General features: G+C 41.8%; 1 protein-coding gene across 1 annotated transcript in view; it reads right to left on the bottom strand.

Moving 5' to 3' along the window:
• lyn (LYN proto-oncogene, Src family tyrosine kinase) overlaps positions 1 to 19,217 on the bottom strand; it is a 35,862-nt gene extending 16,645 nt beyond the window's left edge. The window contains 7 exon segments of the mRNA XM_080778746.1: positions 1 to 133; positions 677 to 780; positions 1,006 to 1,104; positions 1,843 to 1,951; positions 3,073 to 3,130; positions 4,343 to 4,487; positions 19,091 to 19,217. Of these exon segments, the coding sequence (XP_080634872.1) occupies positions 1 to 133; positions 677 to 780; positions 1,006 to 1,104; positions 1,843 to 1,951; positions 3,073 to 3,130; positions 4,343 to 4,486 (647 nt within the window). The 5' untranslated portion in view covers position 4,487; positions 19,091 to 19,217.
• Between the last annotated feature and the right edge of the window lie 3,672 nt (positions 19,218 to 22,889).

Genomic DNA, 22,889 nt, shown 5'->3' on the forward strand with positions numbered 1-22,889 from the left:
CTGGAGATGTCGTTGAAGGTGATCTTGGGCGAGATGTAGTAGCCTCCGTTGTCCAGAGTTCTGATCTTGTAGTGTTTGACCACCCCGTCCGTGCCCTGGGGGTCCACGTCTCGTAGGGACAGCGAGTAGCTGCCTGCATGGAGGGCCGAGACAGAGAGAGAGAGAGAGAGAGAGAGAGACGGCACATTGTGGGGGTAACATTAGCCACAAACTGTAGATATACAAGATCGTTATACTAAGAATATAAGTTCACACTGCATGTCATTGTCAAGTCAGGCCTTTCTCGGCCCCACCCCTCTCCCACTGTTTATATTGTGTTTAGTTTCCAAGCGGCACTAATGCATAGTCCGCACACGTCACGGTGTATGACTTGGTCACCTGAACTGGCGCACAAAGGTGTGTGCTCCATGGGCACAAATATATGGGCATGAAATTATCCCAAATGTAATAACGGATAATGTCAAATCACGAGTTGTCTCATTTTACATATACATCGAGGAGCAGGTCAAGACCGACACCTACTCTTACAGAGACCATGACCAAGTGCTGGGCTGCGTTTTCGAGATTGTAGGTCTGCTATTTGTGATACTTTTGTGTGACACTTTAGTTACGTAGTTTGATCAAGTATATGGCGTTCATTTTCGAAAAGAAAGCGCTAAAAGATGTGCTTATATACCTTTTGACGTCTCGCTCTCCCGTATGAGATACGCTCCGGGTTTATTGGCCGGTGCCAGCAGTTGTCTCTCTGCGTCTTTCCTCGTGATCTCCTTGAAAAACCACCTGTAAAAACAGGGTCAGGTTATTGTTATTGTTATTTCACAGTATTCCACAACAATCTTAGGGTGACGACAAATAACTATAGTTGTGTTTATTTTATACAGCGTATCTCTGCAGGAGGGTTTTGGTTGCGTGCGTGCGTGCGCAACAATGGAGAGAGAGAGAGGGAGAGAGAGATAAACAGTAATGTAAATGTACTGTACATTGTTCAGATATGATCTCACTCACTCCTCGGTCTCCATGGTGTCTGCCTGAGCCACGTAGTTAGACGGGATGAATCCTTCCTTCCGGGTCGAGAGCGACTTGGCCTTCCACCACTCCCCATGTCTGGGAGAAACATATATACATGCAGTATATGTTTGTGAGATACTGGAATCACTAGCATTATGTCTATGAAAACAAATGGTTCACCCTCCCAGTACAGTCCTTATAGGTGTGATGTGAATGGAAAAAATGGATGAAGACAATTTACAATTTAGGCATTTAGCAGACGCTCTTTTAAGCAAAAACAAAAGCATGTCACATAATATAAAAAGTAGTTATCATGAATCGTGTATAAGCTAAGAACGTAACAGTGGAGTATCTATGTCAACTATACATACTATACTATATTATATTATATATTATACAATATACATGTGTACTATAAAGTGCTATGACTACATAAAATGCAATTCTAGTGCCGTCTACGTAACGAGCCATAAGTCTGTCTAAAATACTATCTAAGTCGACATAAAATGCTATCTAAGGGGAAAGGAAAAAGGAAAGGTACTATGTTTACCCAGGGTAAGTGGACTAAGCTCAAGAACTTGTTTACAGCCAGGCCCTGCTCATAGAACATTTCATGGTAGGGGTTCAATGCCTTGTCCAAGGGCACTTCAGCGGTGGTCATTTTAACGTGCCGGTCCGGGGATACGAACTATAGCGACCTTCGAATATCAAGACCGCTCCGCATACCGTTCGGCCACCGCTGCCTGATGGGCTAGGCTAGGGCAAGTGCTACGGGCCATGGTGGAGTCTGAAGAAGTGGGTTTTCAGACTACGGCGGAAGACATCTTGACTTACTCTTCTAGGATCTTCAGTTTGTCTCCCTTCTTGAAGCCCAGGTCGTCAGGGTGCTGGGCCTGGTACGGATAGATCGCCACCATGATCTTCTCGCCACCATCATTTTGCTCTGCGGGTCGACGACACAAGAGAGAGAGAGTCATACTTCAATCATTACAGTACTGATATAGTTGGATAAAGCTGATATTAATGCAAAGAATGAATACAATATGCACCTTTAACCCATTTTGGGCGGAAATCCTTTTTGGTGTTTTAAGCAGCTATTGACAAATAGCAGATCTACAAGCTCATAGCGTGGCACAGAGTGCCGCGCTACGAGGTCTGCTATTTTTTGAAAGATCGTGAAAATGTAGTGCATGCACATCTTTGAAATTTGAATATATTCTTTCAGGACGTTTTTAACTCAAATCTATGCTTCTATGGGGGGTTCCTGGAACAACATATATTTATTCAGATGGGGGTCGGCGGCCAATTACATATAATCTTGGGGGTCCTTGACATGAAAATGTTTGAGAACGACTGACAGAAACATAGGGTTTTTCCAGAATACTGTCGAAGGGATTTGTAGAATCGTACTCGGGTCAAAATGCGTTAAAAAAACACTGTGACTAAGGGAATGCGGAGGGTATGAGGGTATAAAAAGACAAAGAGAACATAGATCTCATATTCATGTTTATTGATCGGGCAGAAACCGCGTCCCATCTCCATGTTTATTGCCCTGTTTCACACTTCATCGAGTGAGTGTTGTGAGCTTGTATAGTTGAATATTTTAGCTATTAAACCCCAGGACCGGTTCTAGCCTGCATGCCCCACTATAGGGTGGGCAGGACAAATATAGAGAGAATATATACATCTTCTTTATATTGGCTCAAGAGTCAGTTTAGTCGGTTTAGTTTCCCCGTTTCCTGGAAAGTATAACGGCTTTGGACTACAAAGGTTTCTGACCGGCGATAATTATGGTCATTTAGCCCCGCCCCCTGTACCGATATGGTCAATTAGCCCCGCCCCCTGTACCGATATGGCCAATTAGCCCCGCCCCCTGTACCGATATGGTCAATTAGCCCCGCCCCCTGTACCGATATGGTCAATTAGCCCCGCCCCCTGTACCGATATGGTCAGTTAGCCACGCCCCCTGTACCGATATGGTCAATTAGCCACGCCCCCTGTACCGATATGGTCAATTAGCCCCGCCCCCTGTACCGATATGGTCAATTAGCCCCTCCCCCGTACCTTCCAACTTCATGAACACCTGACCGGGCAGCAGTCCTGAGTCCGGTCCTGCACTGCTCTGCACGTGCACACACACACACACACACGCACACGGACACACACGCACACACACACACACACACACACACACACAGACACGCACACGGACACGGACACGGACACACATACAGACAGACACAGACACGGACAGTTTTGGAAGAAGTACTCACATTAGTAAAAGTAAAAGTATTAATACCACAATGTAGACAAATGTACTTGAGTAAAACAGTTTTGGCATCACAATATACTTAAAGTAGCCTATAGCCAAAAGTAATGGTGCTCATCATTACACTGAATATCCCATTTCACAAATGTTTAAAATGCATAGAGAGCTTTTGAAAATAGACGCAATATACGTATTGTAATAATAATCAAAATCTACAAAGTGACTTCATGACTAAAGTTTTCTGATAAATGTAGTGGTTCGGATTTGAGATGTAGTGGAGTGGAAGAAAAAGTATTGAAAACTGGAAATACGTACGGAATAAGTACGTAAAAATGACTCGAATTTCTGCATTTGAGTATAGTTACTTTCCTCACTGACCAAAAGGGACTTCATAAGCAGTTCACATAATTTAACTACGTATCTGTGTGCAAAATGTGAAGCAATCGTTGATTGGTACAACTTTGCAATTTCATATACAGAAATGTCCAGAACTTCCACGTGCAGAATTTCAACGTAGTTTCCATCTTATTGCAATCCACTATTTCATTGCACAAGGAAGTACAAGCTGATTATGAAATATGGCATATATCAGCCAATTGTGTGTTTCATTATTAAAAAAACAGATTTAAAGGGATATTTCACTTTCAAAAAAACTTTTGGTCATTTCATCATCTAGCTTTCATTTGTCATTTCATCATCTACCGGTACCTAACCCCCAGACAGTTTTTAAGTTGCTTGATTCAATATTTAGATATTTGATATTAATTTTAGCTGCCCCAACCCCCCCTTAAAACATGTTATCATTTTAACCATGACAGATTAATCGAAAACACAAAAAAAAACTATTTTCTGTTGACTGATACTGTCCTTCTGAATACGTGAGGGGGCCGTGGTTTGTCATTTACTGTTTTAATTTATTTTTAATAATTATTTTAGATTTCGCCCGGCCCCACAGTACAAGTTTACCACTGCAAAATAAAACAATGCATGAAAACAGCGAGTGGAAATGCATGGCTATACTGTATATCTGTTTCTCTGCTCAGACGGGGGTCTGACTATACTTACGGTGCCCCTTTTCCTATTGGAGGTGGGGTCTCTGACATAGAGGGTTTGGTCGGTACGTACAGGCTGCCGCTCGCTCGTCTTCACATCCACATCCACACCGCCCATGGGACCATCCTTCTTCAGCTTGGACTTCTTACAACCCATTCTGGGGGAGGGGAGGAGAAGGTCAAGGTCAAGGTCTTTATTAATGTCCCAGAAGGGCAATTAGGTTTACAGCAAGAGTAGTGTGGTTTAAAACATACAAACAATACAAACAATACAGGACAACAACAGACATGAGACACCATAGCATAAACATGAGGTCTGGGCGCATCTAGTGCAGGTATAGAATCAAAGATACAAAATAAGAAAGGCTACATTCAGAAAAAGTGCTAGGATATAAAGTTCACTTTAGGGGAGAGGAGAGGAGAGGAGAGGAGAGGAGAGGAGAGGAGAGGAGAGGAGAGGAGAGTGAATTTCACAACCTTCAATGTTTTTTACTTCAGTATCCCCTTTCCCTGATGTCTGTGTATTCACGTACCACCAAGAGAAAAGCATATAGCTATATGAATGAATGACAGATAACCTTAAGAATATAACATTATACAACGTGTTATTTAGTGCCTCCTGAGCAACACAAAATATATGTATATAATAATAATTATTATCTTTCTTACATTATTTATTTGACCAATGTTTGACCACTTTTTATAGTATAGTTAGCTGATTATATATACTTTTGATGCACTATAATGTTGTTTTTTCTTTCTTTCTTTCGTAGACCGATTAGTAAAATTGTGTGCCTGGTGTCCTGAACGGGATTGGAACCACTGAACTGATCTATAAGTACGTACGCAGCACGTTAAACAGTCACATTCCGAACGTATCCATTTGTGACTCTGAGAGCGTTAAATCGTTTCCCTTTGGTGTCATATTTCATTCTGTTATTAGCCTATATAGATCGTCTCTCCAGTCAAGGTCGTGCTGTATTGCATGCATGCTGATAAAAACATTGCTTGCTATACAGTATATACAGTATTGTCTGTCTGTCTGTCTGACTGTCTGTGGTTTCAGATGTAGGGCAGAGGTTTCCCTCTCGATCACCTTTGCAGGAAGCTGGTCACGCACGCACGCACGCACGCACGCACACACGCGCACACACACACACACACACACACACACACACACACACACACACACACATTACTTTCTCTGGTAGATTTAGATTATTGTATTTTGTTTTGTTTTGTTTTATACTCATTTCAGTGGCCTTAATTGCAACATATGGAACAAAAGGTTCCCATTAAGCCATGTGTGGCCATGTTGTACGGCCATTTCCATGTTTCTGTAGCGTTGCGAGGTGTCTTGACACATATCCCCTGGACGTGACGCTATAGTATGTCACAGGGACTTACCCCCTAATGCAACCCTTGATTGCTCACTCGAGTGCCAAGCAATGAGCCATTGGATCACATCTTTATAGTATTTCAAATTGAACCAATAAGGCCACTGAGCCGGTTACCATGCAGCTCAGTGGCCTATACTCTTTGTACTTTGAACTAAATCAAGTCAATAATAACAATAATACATAAATGAAACTCGCATACACACATAGGCTATACTGTAGACACACACACCCTGCCCAAGCGCATGCTGCTCATAAAGTCACTCATTCACTCGGCATAATATGGATCACCGGAGAGACTTCCTGTCCCTGAGTCTCAGCGGCTGCCATTGTTGTGCCCAGACAGTCAGGAGGCAACAATGACTGTGTGATCTTTATCAGCATTCAAATACTCATTCTGGTCATCAAGAGTATAGCTTCTAGATCTCAGAGAATGCTGAGCCGCGCTCCACTTGCCTATAATGTTTGCCACCGTTCTCAGAGTTTATCAGAGAGCTGTATGTATAAATGCAACCGGTTTAATACATTTGTTTGTACTATATCTACAAAAATTAGCACTAAACGTTAACAGGATTTGAGTACATGTGTACACTATTTCAACACTTCTGAGTGTGATTCATGGGGAGTCATCTTGAGTAATAAGACTTCAACACAGCAAATTATGGCTCCTTCTAATCTGCACTTGGTCAAAAAAAAGAAAAAGGGAGGAAGTTGTAGATTTTCAGTTGAGAATCACATTTTATATTGTAATGCTAATATTTTAAAAGGAACACAGTTGCACCACAAAGGCACACTGGCAAAGTAAAGTACAGTATATATGTGATGGCTTTTATTAGTGAAGAATATTTGGATCTCATAATTATACTGTGTTGCAAGGCCTATGTCAATTGTGTAAATTTACATACAGTAGACCTCTTGGTGAGCAGCTGCTACAGAGGGGTGTCGGTCTCCTCAGGAGTAGCTAGGAGTCTAATTCCGTTGTATGTTAATTAGGGGTCTGTGTTGACCTGAGTTGCTCAAAGGACTTTGCTACTAATTATATGCGCCATGTCGATCCCCTTGACCAAATGTGGAGTGTTTAAAAGGTGGCCTACAAGGCTATCATAGTCAGTCAGTCGGAGGCGCGAGCCTGTTGAGACGTGAGCCAGCTCTGCTGGCTGGCGTGATTCGTGATGCTGTTGCTGTATGCTGTACTCCGTTTGAATAAACTACATCATGGAACTTCAGTTCGTCTGCTGCGTGCACATTTCTCCTCTGTATGGTATATTATATACATCAGATGGTGCCAGAAACCGGTCGTGTTGGTGTGTTTATCACGTCAGATGAAACAGAACCAGCGGCTTTTTTTTCGTCTAATTCGGTGGAGGGGAGTTTTTGTGAGCGGCGACGAAGGAGCTCCAGCGGAGCTGAGCCGACCCGGCCGTGATTTTGTCCATTTCGCTGCGGGGATGGTGACGACGACCACCGCGAGGAGTGTTGTGCAACGGGGACCAGTGCGAGCCACCGGACGGGTGTCACGGGTGGGCTGCGGTGAGGTCGATGGAGCGGCGACAGCCACACGGAGGCCTTGGTCATTCGTCACGTCGGCGCGGGGACAGCGTTTGCGGGCGGGGATCGGTGAGACGCAGCGCGGAGCGGCAGTGGCCGACTGACCTAAGCTGAGGGCCTTCGCAGACAGGGGTCTGTGATGACGATGTTCCAGGCTTTTCTTTTCGTCCCATCTCTGTTGTAAACAGAGTTGGGAGGGGGGAGAGGAATGAGGATGATGATGACGAGGACAGCGAAAAAACAGCAGTGCAGACTCTTGAACTTTGGTCCGTGCAGCTAAGCGAACAGTTCGAGGTAAACTAGAATGAGCAGCATACAGAGAAGAAGTTTCCTTTGTTCGTACAGAGAAAAGATGGACTTTCTTCTCTCTGTTTAACAAATAATAGTGCGTCAAGTTTGTTTTCAGCATGAATTATAATAGGCCTCATGTTGGTATGTGTTTGTCGTATAATTAGATAAGTTGAGTCATTTAGCCTAATTATGAATCAATGAGGAATTTTCCTATGGATATGAAGAGATATATGTGATATTATTGTTAGACTCTGGCGTGGAATGTGTATCTACTTGGATCACCAGTGTGTGATGTTGGTCAGACGTAAATCCGAGAGTGGTTTAGCTGGCATTGTGTATTTAACATTGGACAGCAGAGTTTAGTTTGTAAATCATGTTGGTTATTACGTATCAAAAAGTGCTCTTGTAAAAGGGAGTTGAAAGCGGCATATGTATTGTTTAATGTCTGTTACCTGTACTAATCATTTTTCCATTATTCATATACGTATGGATGTCTGAAAACCATGTTGGGGGAATTCTGTACTGTAATGCTGTTATTTTTTGGTTTCTTGAATGTATTGTCTAAGCTAAGGGTCAAGGGGGGTGTAAGATAATTATGGTTCCATATTTTTAGATGATCATCTGTGATGATCAAGGGGGGAATATGAAGAATATTTGGATCTCATAATTATACTGTGTTGCAAGGCCTATGTCAATTGTGTAAATTTACATACAGTAGACCTCTTGGTGAGCAGCTGCTACAGAGGGGTGTCGGTCTCCTCAGGAGTAGCTAGGAGTCTAATTCCGTTGTATGTTAATTAGGGGTCTGTGTTGACCTGAGTTGCTCAAAGGACTTTGCTACTAATTATATGCGCCATGTCGATCCCCTTGACCAAATGTGGAGTGTTTAAAAGGTGGCCTACAAGGCTATCATAGTCAGTCAGTCGGAGGCGCGAGCCTGTTGAGACGTGAGCCAGCTCTGCTGGCTGGCGTGATTCGTGATGCTGTTGCTGTATGCTGTACTCCGTTTGAATAAACTACATCATGGAACTTCAGTTCGTCTGCTGCGTGCACATTTCTCCTCTGTATGGTATATTATATACATCATTAGGCCTGTCAAAAGAAATCGATTCGAGTTAGAATCGCGATTCTAATGCTGTCCGATTCAGAATCGATTCTCATTTTCCAAAAATCGATGTACCTGTGCATGCAATGCATTATGGCCTGGGTTTCTGCATAGTGCATTTACTACCAGCTAAGCTAAGCCTGCCAATTGTATTTATTTTACACCTGTTTTAATACTAATGTATTGTTCTGGTATTGAGTGAGAAGAGATTTTGTAACTTTTGTACTGGTTCAAATTTGTGCAAGCTAAATACATGAGACATGTTCTTACTCTTGGATTTAACCTTTGTGTGTTTAAATCATTCAGTTGATAAAACCTTTACAATTATACAAGCTTTTTACTAAATGTACTCTGCTTTCATGCCAGAAGACTGGAGTAGATCATGCTAAAATTCTATTTAATTGTTTTTAATAAAATAAAATAAACTGCTTTAGAATCGAAAAAAATCTTTTTTGAATCGAGAATCGGAAAAATCGAAAAGATCGTTTTTGAATCGAATCGTCACCCCAAGAATCGGAATCGAATCGAATCGTGGGACACCTAAAGATTCGCAGCCCTAGCTTTTATACACTTTATATGAAAAACTGGGCTCTCTCGCCACTCGTAGAGAACAGCATTGTGTTTCATTTATTTATAAGGTGCTGTGCGGCAAGCTTCCGTTGTATTTATCTTAGTTTTTAAATCAAAGATACTAGGGGAATGGAATACACTCACAGGACTCTCTATTCATTTAACCCATTCTGAACGGGAACCCATTTTGGTGTCAGCATCATGTTATGCTTTAGCTATTGAAAAATAGCAGATCTACAAGCTCATAGCGCGCCACCGAGTGGCGCGCTACGAGCTTGTAGGTCTGCTATTTTTGAAAAATCGAAGAAACGACTGACATTTTTAGAATCTGATCTAAGGTCAGAATGGGTTAATCAGACCAGTGTGTGTCCAGTGGAAACCTCGCATGAATCTGATCTCAGGTCAGAATGGGTTAAGCCAAGGCACCGCTTGAGGATGCATTTACAAAGGGACATTTACAAAGGTCCCTGGAGGTATTGCATGTGGTCCCTAAGACCATGCATTTAGTAATTATACATAGGAAAGTGAAGATTTGTATTTTATTGTATTTCTTCGACCACCAGTTGAAAAACCAGACCCGTCTGAAGTGAGTGGTACTGTACTGTACTGTACTGTACTGTACTGTACTGTACTGTACTGTACTGTACTGTACTGTACTGTACTGTACTGTACTGTACTGTACAAGCCTAGCCTGGTTAATAAACCAGACCGAATCAGCCGTTGGCAAAAAAAAAAGAAACTGCGATATTAGTCTGGTTTATTAACCAGGCTAGTACAAGCCCTCCTCCCTGGCCTGTCTGTGTGTTAGGCTGTGCAACAGTGACACTTGTTGGTGATCAGACGCTATAACGCTATTTTCATGCTTGGACAGACCCAGGGACAGACAGACCCAGAGACAGACAGTCAGACCCAGAGACAGACAGACCCAGAGACAGACAGAGACCCAGGGACACACATAGCTGTCTATATAGGAGTGGTTGCGCAGTAAATAAATGAACTGGTGACGTATGATGGCGCGTCAATGTTGTCAGTGATCACTGCAGGGAAGTCGGACGTCAAGAACTTCCTAAAAAAAAGGGAGTTAAAATAATATCAAGGGAAGACGGATTTGGGGAAATACCCCCTGAAATGGGCCCATAATGAAGTGCATACTGTAGGCCTACGTCACAAGTGTGACATGTGTCTGCTCGCTAACATAAGTTGCAATGAACATGAGTTTAATATGGAAGGTTAAGAGAGGGGGGAACTGCGGAGGGGTGGGGGGGGGGGGGGGGAGAGGAAGACACTCTGACAGTCTATTAATCTTTTATTGTGTCGTGTGACGTTCTAGTTATAGAAAATATAGTCAAAATAGATTTTTATCTGAGTTTTGCCTCCCGGAAAAAACTATTGTTTTTTTCCCACTTGAGGAAGCTTGACACATTTACCGTTTCCTCAAACTGTTGACCCAACAGAGACAAAATGTACTTCGTTTTCCTCTTGAGCAACATTACATTGTATTATTGGCCAATCCAATCATTGACTATAAAAATGCTTAATATTTATATAAACTATGCATCCTTCCTCGCCTTGTTATTATACAGTATAGGTTCCATGTTGAACTTTCTATCGTAGGTCATTGTTCGTGTCGTCCTGTCGCAACAAATCACTGAAATAAGTAGGCCAGATCTTCCCAAATGTACAGAATGGTAAGTCAATAGTAGTTCAATGTTGTCTGTGGGACAGAACTCTGCCAAGTGCTTTTCATACCAAGAACCAAGGCTTAAAGTAGGCATCGAATCAATTACAAGATTATTTGTATTATTATTATTTTTTATCCCACGATTTTGTTTCATAATATACAAATCAAATCCACCCTAGATATGTTATGAGCTACTTCCTCTCAAGACATTCTTAGCGGTTGGTTTCTTTCCCTGAGTGTAGGATTTTGGAAGCGCTCGTTTTCCGTAAAGCAACCTCCTGCTGCCTCCTGCATTATGTGCACATTCAAAACAGGTGACTCGCAGGGCCGTCGAGTGATATCCAACAAGCGCTTCCAAAGTTTTTTGTCTTTTTTTCCCCCCTCCTTGTTTTGTTTTTCTCGTTGTCTGTTTTCTGTTTTTGTTTTTTGTTTGTTTAATTTTCTTTTCTTCTTCTGTAAATGTCATTTGTTTGTTTTGTTTATTTGTCGATTGTTATGCATATCTTCAACAGTATTTTGGAATATACGTTGAGATAAGGATAGGCACTAATAAGCTTTATAAGCTTCTGCCTATGCCTTTTCGATCACCTAAAAAAGAAAAAGTATTTTTTTGTCTCCCTCTGAAAGATCGAAATAAACTACTCATTCATTCACATTCATTCATTCATTCAAACTCCAACACTTAGAAAAATAAAATCACCTGCAAGTGAGTTTCTTGACAGTAAGTAGCTCCTAACATATCTACGGTGGATTTTTGTCCTATACCTATACAGGTTTAATGTTTGTTTTTAGTTCAATGTTTGTTTTAAAAACGCCATTGACAATGAAGGGAAAATGTACCTCATCTTGTCCCTATAACACAAACATTAAATGCCATTAACAATAAAGAGAATTTAATGTTTGTGTTGGCACCGTTTGTTTTACATCACCATTACATCACCATATCAACATGAGTTAGACTTTAATATAGTGCCCCTCACTTCACACGGGTGTGATTTTTTTCATGAAACAAACTAATAGATAATTCAAGCTTTTCATACAGCTGCAACGTTGGTGAGTTTAACATGGTTTAATACAATCAGACAGGACTTTTCTGTTTGGATGAATGGACTGTAGTTACCAGTACCACCTTGCTGGCAAGATGGCCACCGTGTGCATATGGTCAATATAAAAAACTACAGGAAGTGAGGTACCAGGAAAGGCTATAAAACTACAGGAAGTGAGGCTGCCGCATGGCTCCATGTTCAGGTATCAAAAGGAGTGTTTGGTAGTAATTTGTCAAAGAGCGTATAAGACAAAGAGCCTCTTTTAAGGCCAATAATAAACCATAATCAGACATTAATAAACCACAGAGTAGTTAATGCGGCTGGAAAACTTTGAGATCTGGAAGAAGAAAAGTTTGGTCAAGGAACATTTCTGAGGGTTTATCTGATCTGAATCCATTCAGAGCTTTAGGACAAAGGAAATAGCTGCTGTGGCCTCCTGACTTGGGTGAGGAATGCATTAATTGCCTTTTTATTTGATTTGATTTCCGAAAACTAGAAGATCTATACAATGTTTTATTTGATTACCTTTGCCACTACTTTTTGTATAGCCTACTTGACTCACTTGACTCACTGAAAGGAACTTAAGGGACTTAAAAGATCTGAGTTTGAACATTTTCATTTTAAATCTATTGATTGTTCAGTTGAAGTGAAATGTTTTTGTTTGATCAAGTTAAAATTAGTTCTATTTAATTTCAAAAGCAACAGTTTTGTGTTTTGCTCTTGGTCTGCAATACAGTTTGGTTACAGTATAAATATTTACTGGCGCAGGTAGTGGTACAGGACCTTTAATTTATTTTAGTTCTTTAATATAACTCGGACATACAATTGTATGGTTCTTTTATGTTGTAGAGTGGACTCGGTGGGGGGCGGAGTCACGAGTCCCTTGGTCCGAGACAGAGTCAAGACTGAGGCAAATTATATATGCGAGACGAGACCGAGTAAATGAAAATGTGGAAATCATACGCGTCGCATTGCATCACATATCAGTTCATAAAACATTTTTCATCTTCTAACTATATACAATGCCTTACGTTGCGAGGCGTTGTGAGCTTGTTGAACTGTTTTTTGTTTGCATCTTTCTAATGCTAATATTTGACAATTTTGGCCAATGTTTGACAATTTCTTGTATAGGTTTGTTGATTGATGCAGGTGTTTTTGAGTGGTGCAACCACTCCAAGGAACAGCAATGTCCGTGTGTATATGTTTCCGCCTATGTGACGTTAATGAGCACGAGTATGACTATTAGTACCAGTAGGGGCGCTGTTGTGCCAGAAACAGAGAGAGATAGTGCTGTACTGTTGCCTGCTAATGAGAGAGAGAGAGCGAGAGAGAGAGAGGAGGGGGGGGGAGAGAGGGGAGTTGCACCACTCAGTTCACACGGGTGTGATTTTTAAGAGCAAACGGTCCTAAAAGTCCATACATTGTCACTTTAGAAATGTGCAGATAGATGTGTGGTCACAGGCGTATGCAAAGGCTCAACAATTTTCTGAAAAACGTATGTTTTATGTCAGTGGTGCTCAAGACAACCACTGAGGTCAAGGACCTCCAGAATTATCTGTATTGGGCCGCGGACCCCCCATCTGAAGTGCCGCACTATGAGCTTGTAGATCTGCTATTTTTCAAACGGCTATAAAGCATAACATAATGCTTAAAACACCAAAAGGGGTAGAGAAAAAAGAATCACGCACACTGTCTTCACTTGAGTTTAGATTTATTGTGCAACGTTTCTCTGACCAAAACGTTGCTCAACAAATCTAAACTCATAAGTGAAGATACAGTGTGCGGGATTCTTTTTTCTCTACTTCTCATTTCCAGTTATCCGTGCAGAAGGACTTTTTCTTATACTTTGGGTATAAGGACTTTGGGTACCTAGAAATAATGTATTATTATTATTATTCATTAGCGTGACATACTGCTGCTGCTTCCTGCATTATGTGCAAATTAAAAACAAGCGCTACGCAGTAACGCAGCTGCGGCTTCCAATCAATCTCACAACGCTTTCCTTCAAAATCACCTGCAAGGAATTTCTCAGCAGAAAGTAGCTCATATCACGGTGTATTTTTATGAAACAAACACATTGCAAATTGGAAGAGTATATTATAATTCAGGCTTTCCGTACAGCTGCAATGTTACTGAGTTTAACGTTGTTTAATATACAAGTAGATCACACTTTTCTGTTTGGATGAATGGGCTGAACTCTAGATTCAACCCATTATACAGAATCTATAGTGTTGCAAATTGTGGTTGTCTGTAGCCTACTCTGTATACTGCCAACCTGAAGAAAAGAGAACTCCATTTCAGTGTTGCTTCCCTCTCTGCTCTGCCCTTGTCTTCATAACAGAGAACATTAACAAACAATAGCAGACACATATCAGCATTTTTGAGGCACTAATATGCGACAGTCAGGAAACCATACTGACAGGGACAAGAGAAGCTCTGGAAAGATTAGCAGCAGCCAGCAGCAGCCAGTCACTGTGACCGACACTCACACACGCATGCAGTACAGCACACACACACACACACACACACACACACACACACACACACACACACACACACACACACACACACACACACTCAATTCAAAGGGCTTTATTGGCATGAGAAAACATACGTTTACATTGCCAAAGCAGAAAGAACAATACAGCAATACAATCAAAACAAGAATTATGTAGCCTACTTTGAAGGTCAGAATCTTCAATAGATCAACTTCTATGACACACACACACGCAAACAAACACATTATAACTAAGGAGAAGGGAAGGCGTGTTGTGAGCAGGGGTCGTCCTCCATACACGGACAAATGTTTCCGTGACAAAGACTTGGTCTTCTCTTGGTTTCTTTACACACCATTAATTACTACAGACGAAAAACTGTCATTTCATTTTGGCCCCTCCACAAAAAGGCCTCGTTGTCCTGACCCCTTATATCCATCATTTAATTATACATTATGGATAATTAGTGTGGACTTAAACTGTTTTTCGTCTGTAGTACTCAATTTATAATGGTTATTTTGATCATAAGACCCAATTACTGAATACCAAGTCTCCAGGTGACACTAATTTACTACGATATGGAATATTTTGCAAAATGTATATATAATATCTATAAATGCACCACAAGTCTCTGTGTGTCTGTACGTCTTCAAATTCGACACACACGTCCGTCCGTCCGTCCGTCCGTCCGTCCGTCCGTCCCCCCTCCCACCCCCCGCAGGGAGTGCAGTGCCCGGTGTCGAGTCAGTCGGACCCGCGGTTGTCCAGAACCGCCACAAAAAGCCCCTGCCCAGGCTCTGGACAGGGCCCCTGCCTAGGCTCTGGTCAGGGCCCCTACCCTGCAGGCTCTGGTTTAGGGGCCCTGTCCTAGCACTGTCCTGGCCTATTCACACTTCAGTTTTTAGGTGATTAAATTAATTCCTCTCCTATGCCACTAAAATGTGGAACGCCCTACCAACAGACAGCCATTAAGACATGTGAATCCCTAGACTCCTTCAAAACCGCTCTCAAAGAGCACCTACGGGTGGCTGCGATTCTAAACTGGCCCCCGTAGTCAAAGTCTCCGTCCCCGTCCCCCCCCCCCCCCCTCACACACACACACACACACACACACACACCCCTTTCCCCCCCCCATACTATTTTTTTTTACTTTGTTTGCATTTGCTATTTTTTTACTTTGTGTGCATTTGTACGTCTCTAAATGTTCAGATGAATTGAAAATGGTGGACCCTGTTGTAAACAAATGTACCGCTTTATCACGGTGTCGTCCATGCGCACAGTAACAGTTTTGGTATTGAGTTGCGCTTTCGTTTTAAATGTATATACCCATTCTGCATATACTGTGAATAACATTTTCAATCTATCAATCAATAAATCAATCAATCAACACATCAATCAATCCCCTGGTTGTGAGCAACAGAAAATAAAAGCACAGGGGAGAAGAGAACATGACGTCCGTATACACAGACAAATATGTTTCCATGGCAATTATGCCTCACGCCGCCTGCTTGGACAAGTAGCCTGACATGATACTGGATGAAGGACAGACCACAGTGGCAGCCTATATACTTACTATAACAGTGGTTTTCAACCCTATTCATATCAAGGCCCATTATTATTATTTTTTTTGTTTGTTTTTCTTCTTTGTAATTATTTGTTTGGTCCAAAATATTGTGTTTGCCGTCATGATTTGCCACGACTCGAGTTGGCTTCGTATACGACGCTTAAAAGGTCTTTAAATAAATACTTTTTGAAATGTCTATGAGGGAAAAATAAATTGGGAATTATTATTTCCTGGGCCTGGCGTCGTCATCGAAAGGGTGTGGGACTGCGCCACCCTGTACCTATGTACAGTATAGGCTATACCATCCTTATCTAAAACGATATGACTTATATGAAGATCTAATTATTAACTATTGTCACTGAGGAGGACCAACATTAACATGTTGACATAGTGGTTAATATCTTACTAATCCATCCCTGTTACAAACCCTTTCATGCATTCCCCTAGAAGATCAATCGAACGTTGATATTGTTTTGGGCAAATGCCGCTAGCCTATGACTATATATAAATGACCATATATAGACTGATTGATTGATTGATCGATTTAAACCATGCACCCCATTTATCCGCCTTCTCCTACCAAACCACACCGTTGGCCCACATCTCACCATGCACGACACCCCCTTCTCCTACCAAACCACACCGAACATCTCACCATGCACAACACCCCCTTCTCCTACCAAACCACACCGAACATCTCACCATGCACAACACCCCCTTCTCCTACCAAACCACACCGAACATCTCACCATGCACAACACCACCTTCTCCTACCAAACCACACCGTTTGCCCACATCTCACCATGCACAACACCACCTTCTCCTACCAAACCACACCGAACATCTCACCATGCACAACACCACCTTCTCCTACCAAACCACACCGAACATCTCACCATGCACAACACCCCCTTCTCCTACCAAACCACACCGTTGGCCCACATCTCACCATGCACAACACCCCCTTCTCCTACCAAACCACACCGTTGGCCCACATCTCACCATGCACAACACCCCCTTCTCCTACCAAACCACACCGAACATCTCACCATGCACAACACCACCTTCTCCTACCAAACCACACCGTTTGCCCACATCTCACCATGCACAACACCACCTTCTCCTACCAAACCACACCGTTGGCCCACATCTCACCATGCACAACACCACCTTCTCCTACCAAACCACACCGAACATCTCACCATGCACAACACCCCCTTCTCCTACCAAACCACACCGTTGGCCCACATCTCACCATGCACAACACCCCCTTCTCCTACCAAACCACACCGTTGGCCCACATCTCACCATGCACAACACCCCCTTCTCCTACCAAACCACACCGTTGGCCCACATCTCACCATGCACAACACCCCCTTCTCCTACCAAACCACACCGTTGGCCCACATCTCACCATGCACAACACCCCCTTCTCCTACCAAACCACACCGTTGGCCCACATCTCACCATGCACAACACCCCCTTCTCCTACCAAACCACACCGTTGGCCCACATCTCACCATGCACAACACCCCCTTCTCCTACCAAACCACACCGTTGGCCCACATCTCACCATGCACAACACCCCCTTCTCCTACCAAACCACACCGTTGGCCCACATCTCACCATGCACAACACCACCTTCTCCTACCAAACCACACCGTTGGCCCACATCTCACCATGCACAACACCCCCTTCTCCTACCAAACCACACCGTTGGCCCACATCTCACCATGCACAACACCCCCTTCTCCTACCAAACCACAGCGTTTGCCCATGCATGCCCATCCAGACATAACGCACTGCTTTTCATCCATGCAACTGTCGTACTCGTAATTGCTGTACAGTTTGCATTTGCATGCAAAACCATGTTGTTGTGCAACATTTCACAGTGATACAAATTACATCACATTTTAGGCCACACCCCATTCCACTGTGCGCGCACACACACACACACACACACACACACACACACACACACACGGCGCTACAGTACAGTATTGGACAGTACAGCACAGTACAGTCTGCTACAGTACAGTACAGTACAGTACAGTACAGTACAGTACAGTACAGTACAGTAGACCTACAGTACAGAACGATATAGTATTGGACAGTACAGCACAGTAGGACTACACTATGATACAGTACAGTCTGCTACAGTACAGTACAGCACAGTATGGTACAGTAAGGAAAAGTAAACCCGTCCACCACTGACATCATCGATGGGGAATCTAATCCAAGCTAATAGAAACTGCAGGCTTTCTAGTCCTGAAAAGTTGCAATGCGAAAATGGAAGCCATCGTTCTCACGATAATACAAATCTAAATATCTTTGTAAAAATAAATCTGTAAATAACAAATCTGCCTAATGACGATGTCACTGATGGACGGGTTTCTGAACTGCCCACAGCCCTCCTATGAGACACATGAGACTGAGTAGGAAAAAATGGTGCCATTTTATCATGAGTATTAGTGAGGACCTATTATGAAGATAGGTTGAAAAGTGGTGAAGTGGTCCTTTAACCAGCTTTCCTTGGCTTGAACCCTATAGCACCCCCTATTCTGACGAGAACATTATAGCTAACAATAGCAGAAAAAGTTGTCATCTCTCTCTCTCTGTCTGTTTATTACATTTTTACAAACTGTTCAATTAATCAAGTATTCAATAAAAAAAGCAACTCGAGTCTCAACTAAATAAGGGTCTTTGATTGGCCAATTCTGCGTGAAAAAGGTTGAACAATCACCAGATGTTGAGGATCAGGTCAGGCTCCTTCATTTGTGTACAACATGATGCATGCGCGTCTGAGCTTATTGCCGCAAGCATATAGCCGCCTTATATATCATGTGCCTAAATATATATGCTTGCCCGCATATCCATCATTAATAAATATCAATATCCCATGCATATCATTCATTCATAATAGCCTTTAGCCTACATATTATTTGTGTTCATATACTCTCCGGAGTCTCCCGAATTAAATGCCAAGTATTGTAATATTTTCACCAAACGAATGTGTGACTGTGAAGTCAAGTATATATATATAGCCTATAATATAATGTCTTACCTGTGTGTCTTCCCTGGCTTGGAGAATCGTTCATCCAAAGCGTGTAGCCTATACCCTGATGTTACCAATAAGGATAGTCCTCAGAGCGCGATGTGTGTGTGCGTCTGATTGATCAGATGGAGTTGGACTGACTGACAGACAGACCGTCCGTTAGCTTGAAGTGACACACACACACACACACACACACACACACACACACACTATACAGAAAGAGGAACTTCGCTGGGGATTTTTTTTTAATGTGCTGAAACTTCCTGGTAGGCTAGGCTACTTTTGTCCGTTTATTTGCATAATCAGCAAACGGACATAGACTACAAGGCAAGCTATTTAAAAGGAAGCTTATCTGTTAACGTTCATGAAGTACAGTAGGCCTATAGTTATTAGTGTTTCTACTTGCTTTATTGTGGTCGAATAGGCCTACTTGAAAAACAATGCGCGGACGGGGATTTTTTAATTGTCTTAAGTTTGAGAATCCATTTTTTCTACCACCTCTCGTTTTCAGTTAGGCTACATTTGTCCAAATGACACTGTTGTTTTCAAGTTTGACAACTCAGCCCTACAACACTCTTCTTAAACGGTCATCTTTTGTTTATAGCCAGAGTATAGTAAGAGAATGGTGACACACGTACGCTTTGATCTCGCCGCAAACCGGGTGCTTATGGGCGATAGTTCCAAACATTGCTTACGGTATATGACTGGAACTATTCCATTGAGATAGAATGAGCACTTCCGCATTCCATTGTTACAATGAGAGTCAACGGGAGTGTCATTAGGCTAGCTACTCTCTTATTGCATTACTCTGGTTATAGCTATAGCGTCTACTTATCAATTTGGGAACATGGCATTAGTGCCCCCTCCTGGATGGCATGTGGAGCTACACAAAAGGGGCCACAAGTTTTTTCAGTTATTGAATCGACACAAACAATCATAATATGACGATATTGTTTGTGTATGATGGTCATATCATATCTCATTAATCATACACAAACTGAAACAAATTCATACATACAAAACTGCCATGCATGGCACCCAATTTTTTTTTACTGCAAATGTCAACCTTTTCATTTCTACAATTAGGCCTATAGCCTTATAAAGGCATGTTGTTTTGGAAGCGCACATTGAATTTCACACCATGAGGGTCAGTAAAGCAATACTGTGAAGACTGGATAACATGGCTACAATAAAAGTTAAAGTTAAAGTTTGTAGTATAGCACATTAATGGCCAAAGCCAACAATAGATCAGTTACTGTTCCGTTAATTGCGTTAAATGTGCAACTCAAACTCAACCGTCTTCAAGTCCCATATTTATCCGGCATTTGAGCCACGGACCACCATTTGATGACACTTAAGCCTCTCTGACCCAAAACTAAAGAATATTTAGTTGTTGTTGGTCAAAATAACAATTCTTATACATTCTCGAATTGTGTAGACTTCTTGTAAATTAAGTAATGCAGATGTTTAACAATACCAAACCAAACCAATACCAAACCAAATGGGCCCGTACAGGTTTCATTTTACACAAGAGTTAAAGCTCTATAAGGGTTCATTTGGTTAACAACTCCCTGCATCATTTAGCTTCAGGGGACCACCTGGATTCCCCTCAAGGACCACTGGTGGTCCCCGGACCCCTGGTTGAAAACCACTGTCATAGAGTTACTGTATACTATATCAAACCTACTGCACAGCTTTTAAAATGTATATCTTATTTCAGAAGTACATATATAGCATAATCAATTTTCTAACATGATATCACTGCCACATGCAGGACAGCGGTATAGCCGAACGGTTTGCGGAGCGCTCTTGATATCGGAAGGTCGCTATAGTTCGTATCCCCGGACCGGCACGTTAAAAATTACCACCGTTGAAGTGCCCTTGAGCAAGGCATTGAACCTCTACCATGAAATGTTCTATATGAGCAGGGCCTGGCTGTAAACAAGTTATTGAGCTTAGTCCAGTTACCCTGCAGGGTAAACATAGTAACTTTGCTTTGCTTTGCTTACATGGTTGATAGGCTTGTATACTTAGATAGCATTTTATACAGACTTGCATTTTATGTAGTCATAGCACTTTATAGTATATATATGTATAGTATAGTATAGATCGTTTCATTACCTTGTTTTACCCATGTTTCATGATAACTACTTTTTATGTATGATAATGTATTGCCATGTTTTTAGTTTTTTTTTGCTTATTGTAAATCGCTCTGGATTACGAGCGTCTGCTAAATTGTAAATTGTATAGGGTAAAGTAGAGTACACACACGAGACAGGTTTTCATTTTTGGAACAGTCGTTTATTGAATCAATATGGGGCATTAAAAAAAAACAGTCATGGACAGTGGACACCCAAACACCTAAATATTATTTTCTGCTATATCATGCACCTTTCGCATTATCTACAGTTATAATATTATAGACGGGTTTGTTTGAAAGTGTGTTTTTTGAAGCACAAGTTGAAATCCGATATACACTTAGAGGGCAGTTAATATTGTGAGGACTGGAGAGAACAGTACAGTATTATAAAAAAAAACAGAAAGGCATCAGTCCCCCCCCGCCATGTGACAATTCTTCAATTATAATTAAGGCAATAATATTGAGACGATGAAAATTATGATTTTTTTTTTCTCCCCCATGATCATTATTCCAAGAGTTGGAATAAAACATTAAAACCTGTAGGTTCTTGAATCGTGTTTTTGACATGCGAGATTTAGGTGACACAACAAGAGCATCAAGGAGCGGCATTATGTTACACAACAAGACATGAAAACTAATCATTTATAACCTGCAATGCATGAACTGTGACACTAAAAACTAAGCATTTTCAAAACGAAAACAAAAATCAAACCGTCTGGGCACCTATACTGTAGCTGCTGAGACTATAGCTGCCTAAAGGCAGAAAAAGCCAAAAAAATTAATAAAATGTACACAAAATGTAATAGCCTAAATGCACCGATGTATCGCTTATCGGACGACGTTTGCTGTTATTTGGTCAATATCGGAATCGGCAAATAAAACCGACATTAACCGATGCAGGGCAGTATAGCCGATATTGATCTGTTGTTGATGTAAAGCATACATTGATTTTGTGTTGGCTATATTGGTATATGTTGGTTATCTGCAGTCGATCTCTACCAAGCTGTAGATTCTGAACATTTATTTCTTGTGAAAAAAACCCCCCAACATATCGGTATCGGTATAGAGGGTATGCGCATGCATAAAGTGAATGGCAAAGTGAATTCAATGTTGTTTAAATCAATGTAATGCAATCAAAAAGGACTTTTCTGTTTGGATGTATATGGGCTGACACAAGGCCAGAAAGTAGTTTTTTGTCACTCAGTGGGCGTTCCCGCATAACTTCCGGGTATGATGATGATGATGATGTCACGCGCATACCCTCTCTCTATTGGCTAAATTGTTATTTTAAACATCGGTCATTTCCATATCGGTGCATCTCTTTGTCGAAAGCAATCGAAACAACTATAATGCAACATACGGAATTGGGCCCCCCAATCAAAAAAGGGTGGCCCAGTTTCTCCCCAACAAAGCTCACTTGTAGATCAGTTAATTTTTTGGCAAGCAACACCATCGTACTATACGGTAGTGGTTTTAAAGGGCCACTTCCACCCCTTTTGCAACCAGATCTTATTTTAATGATGTTTGGGAGTCAAGAAACACTTGGGGGTTTTTTTTTTACGTGGATAATTTGTGTTTTTTAGATATTTCAGTGTCCATGCAGGGCTCCATGTCATGGACACCAGGGCTCACTTCCTTCCTGGACTACAATCCCCATAATGCTTTGGT

Source organism: Protomyctophum bolini (assembly GCF_963924005.1).
Source record: "Protomyctophum bolini genome assembly, chromosome: 12".
In the NCBI taxonomy this organism is placed as follows: Eukaryota; Metazoa; Chordata; class Actinopteri; order Myctophiformes; family Myctophidae; genus Protomyctophum; species Protomyctophum bolini.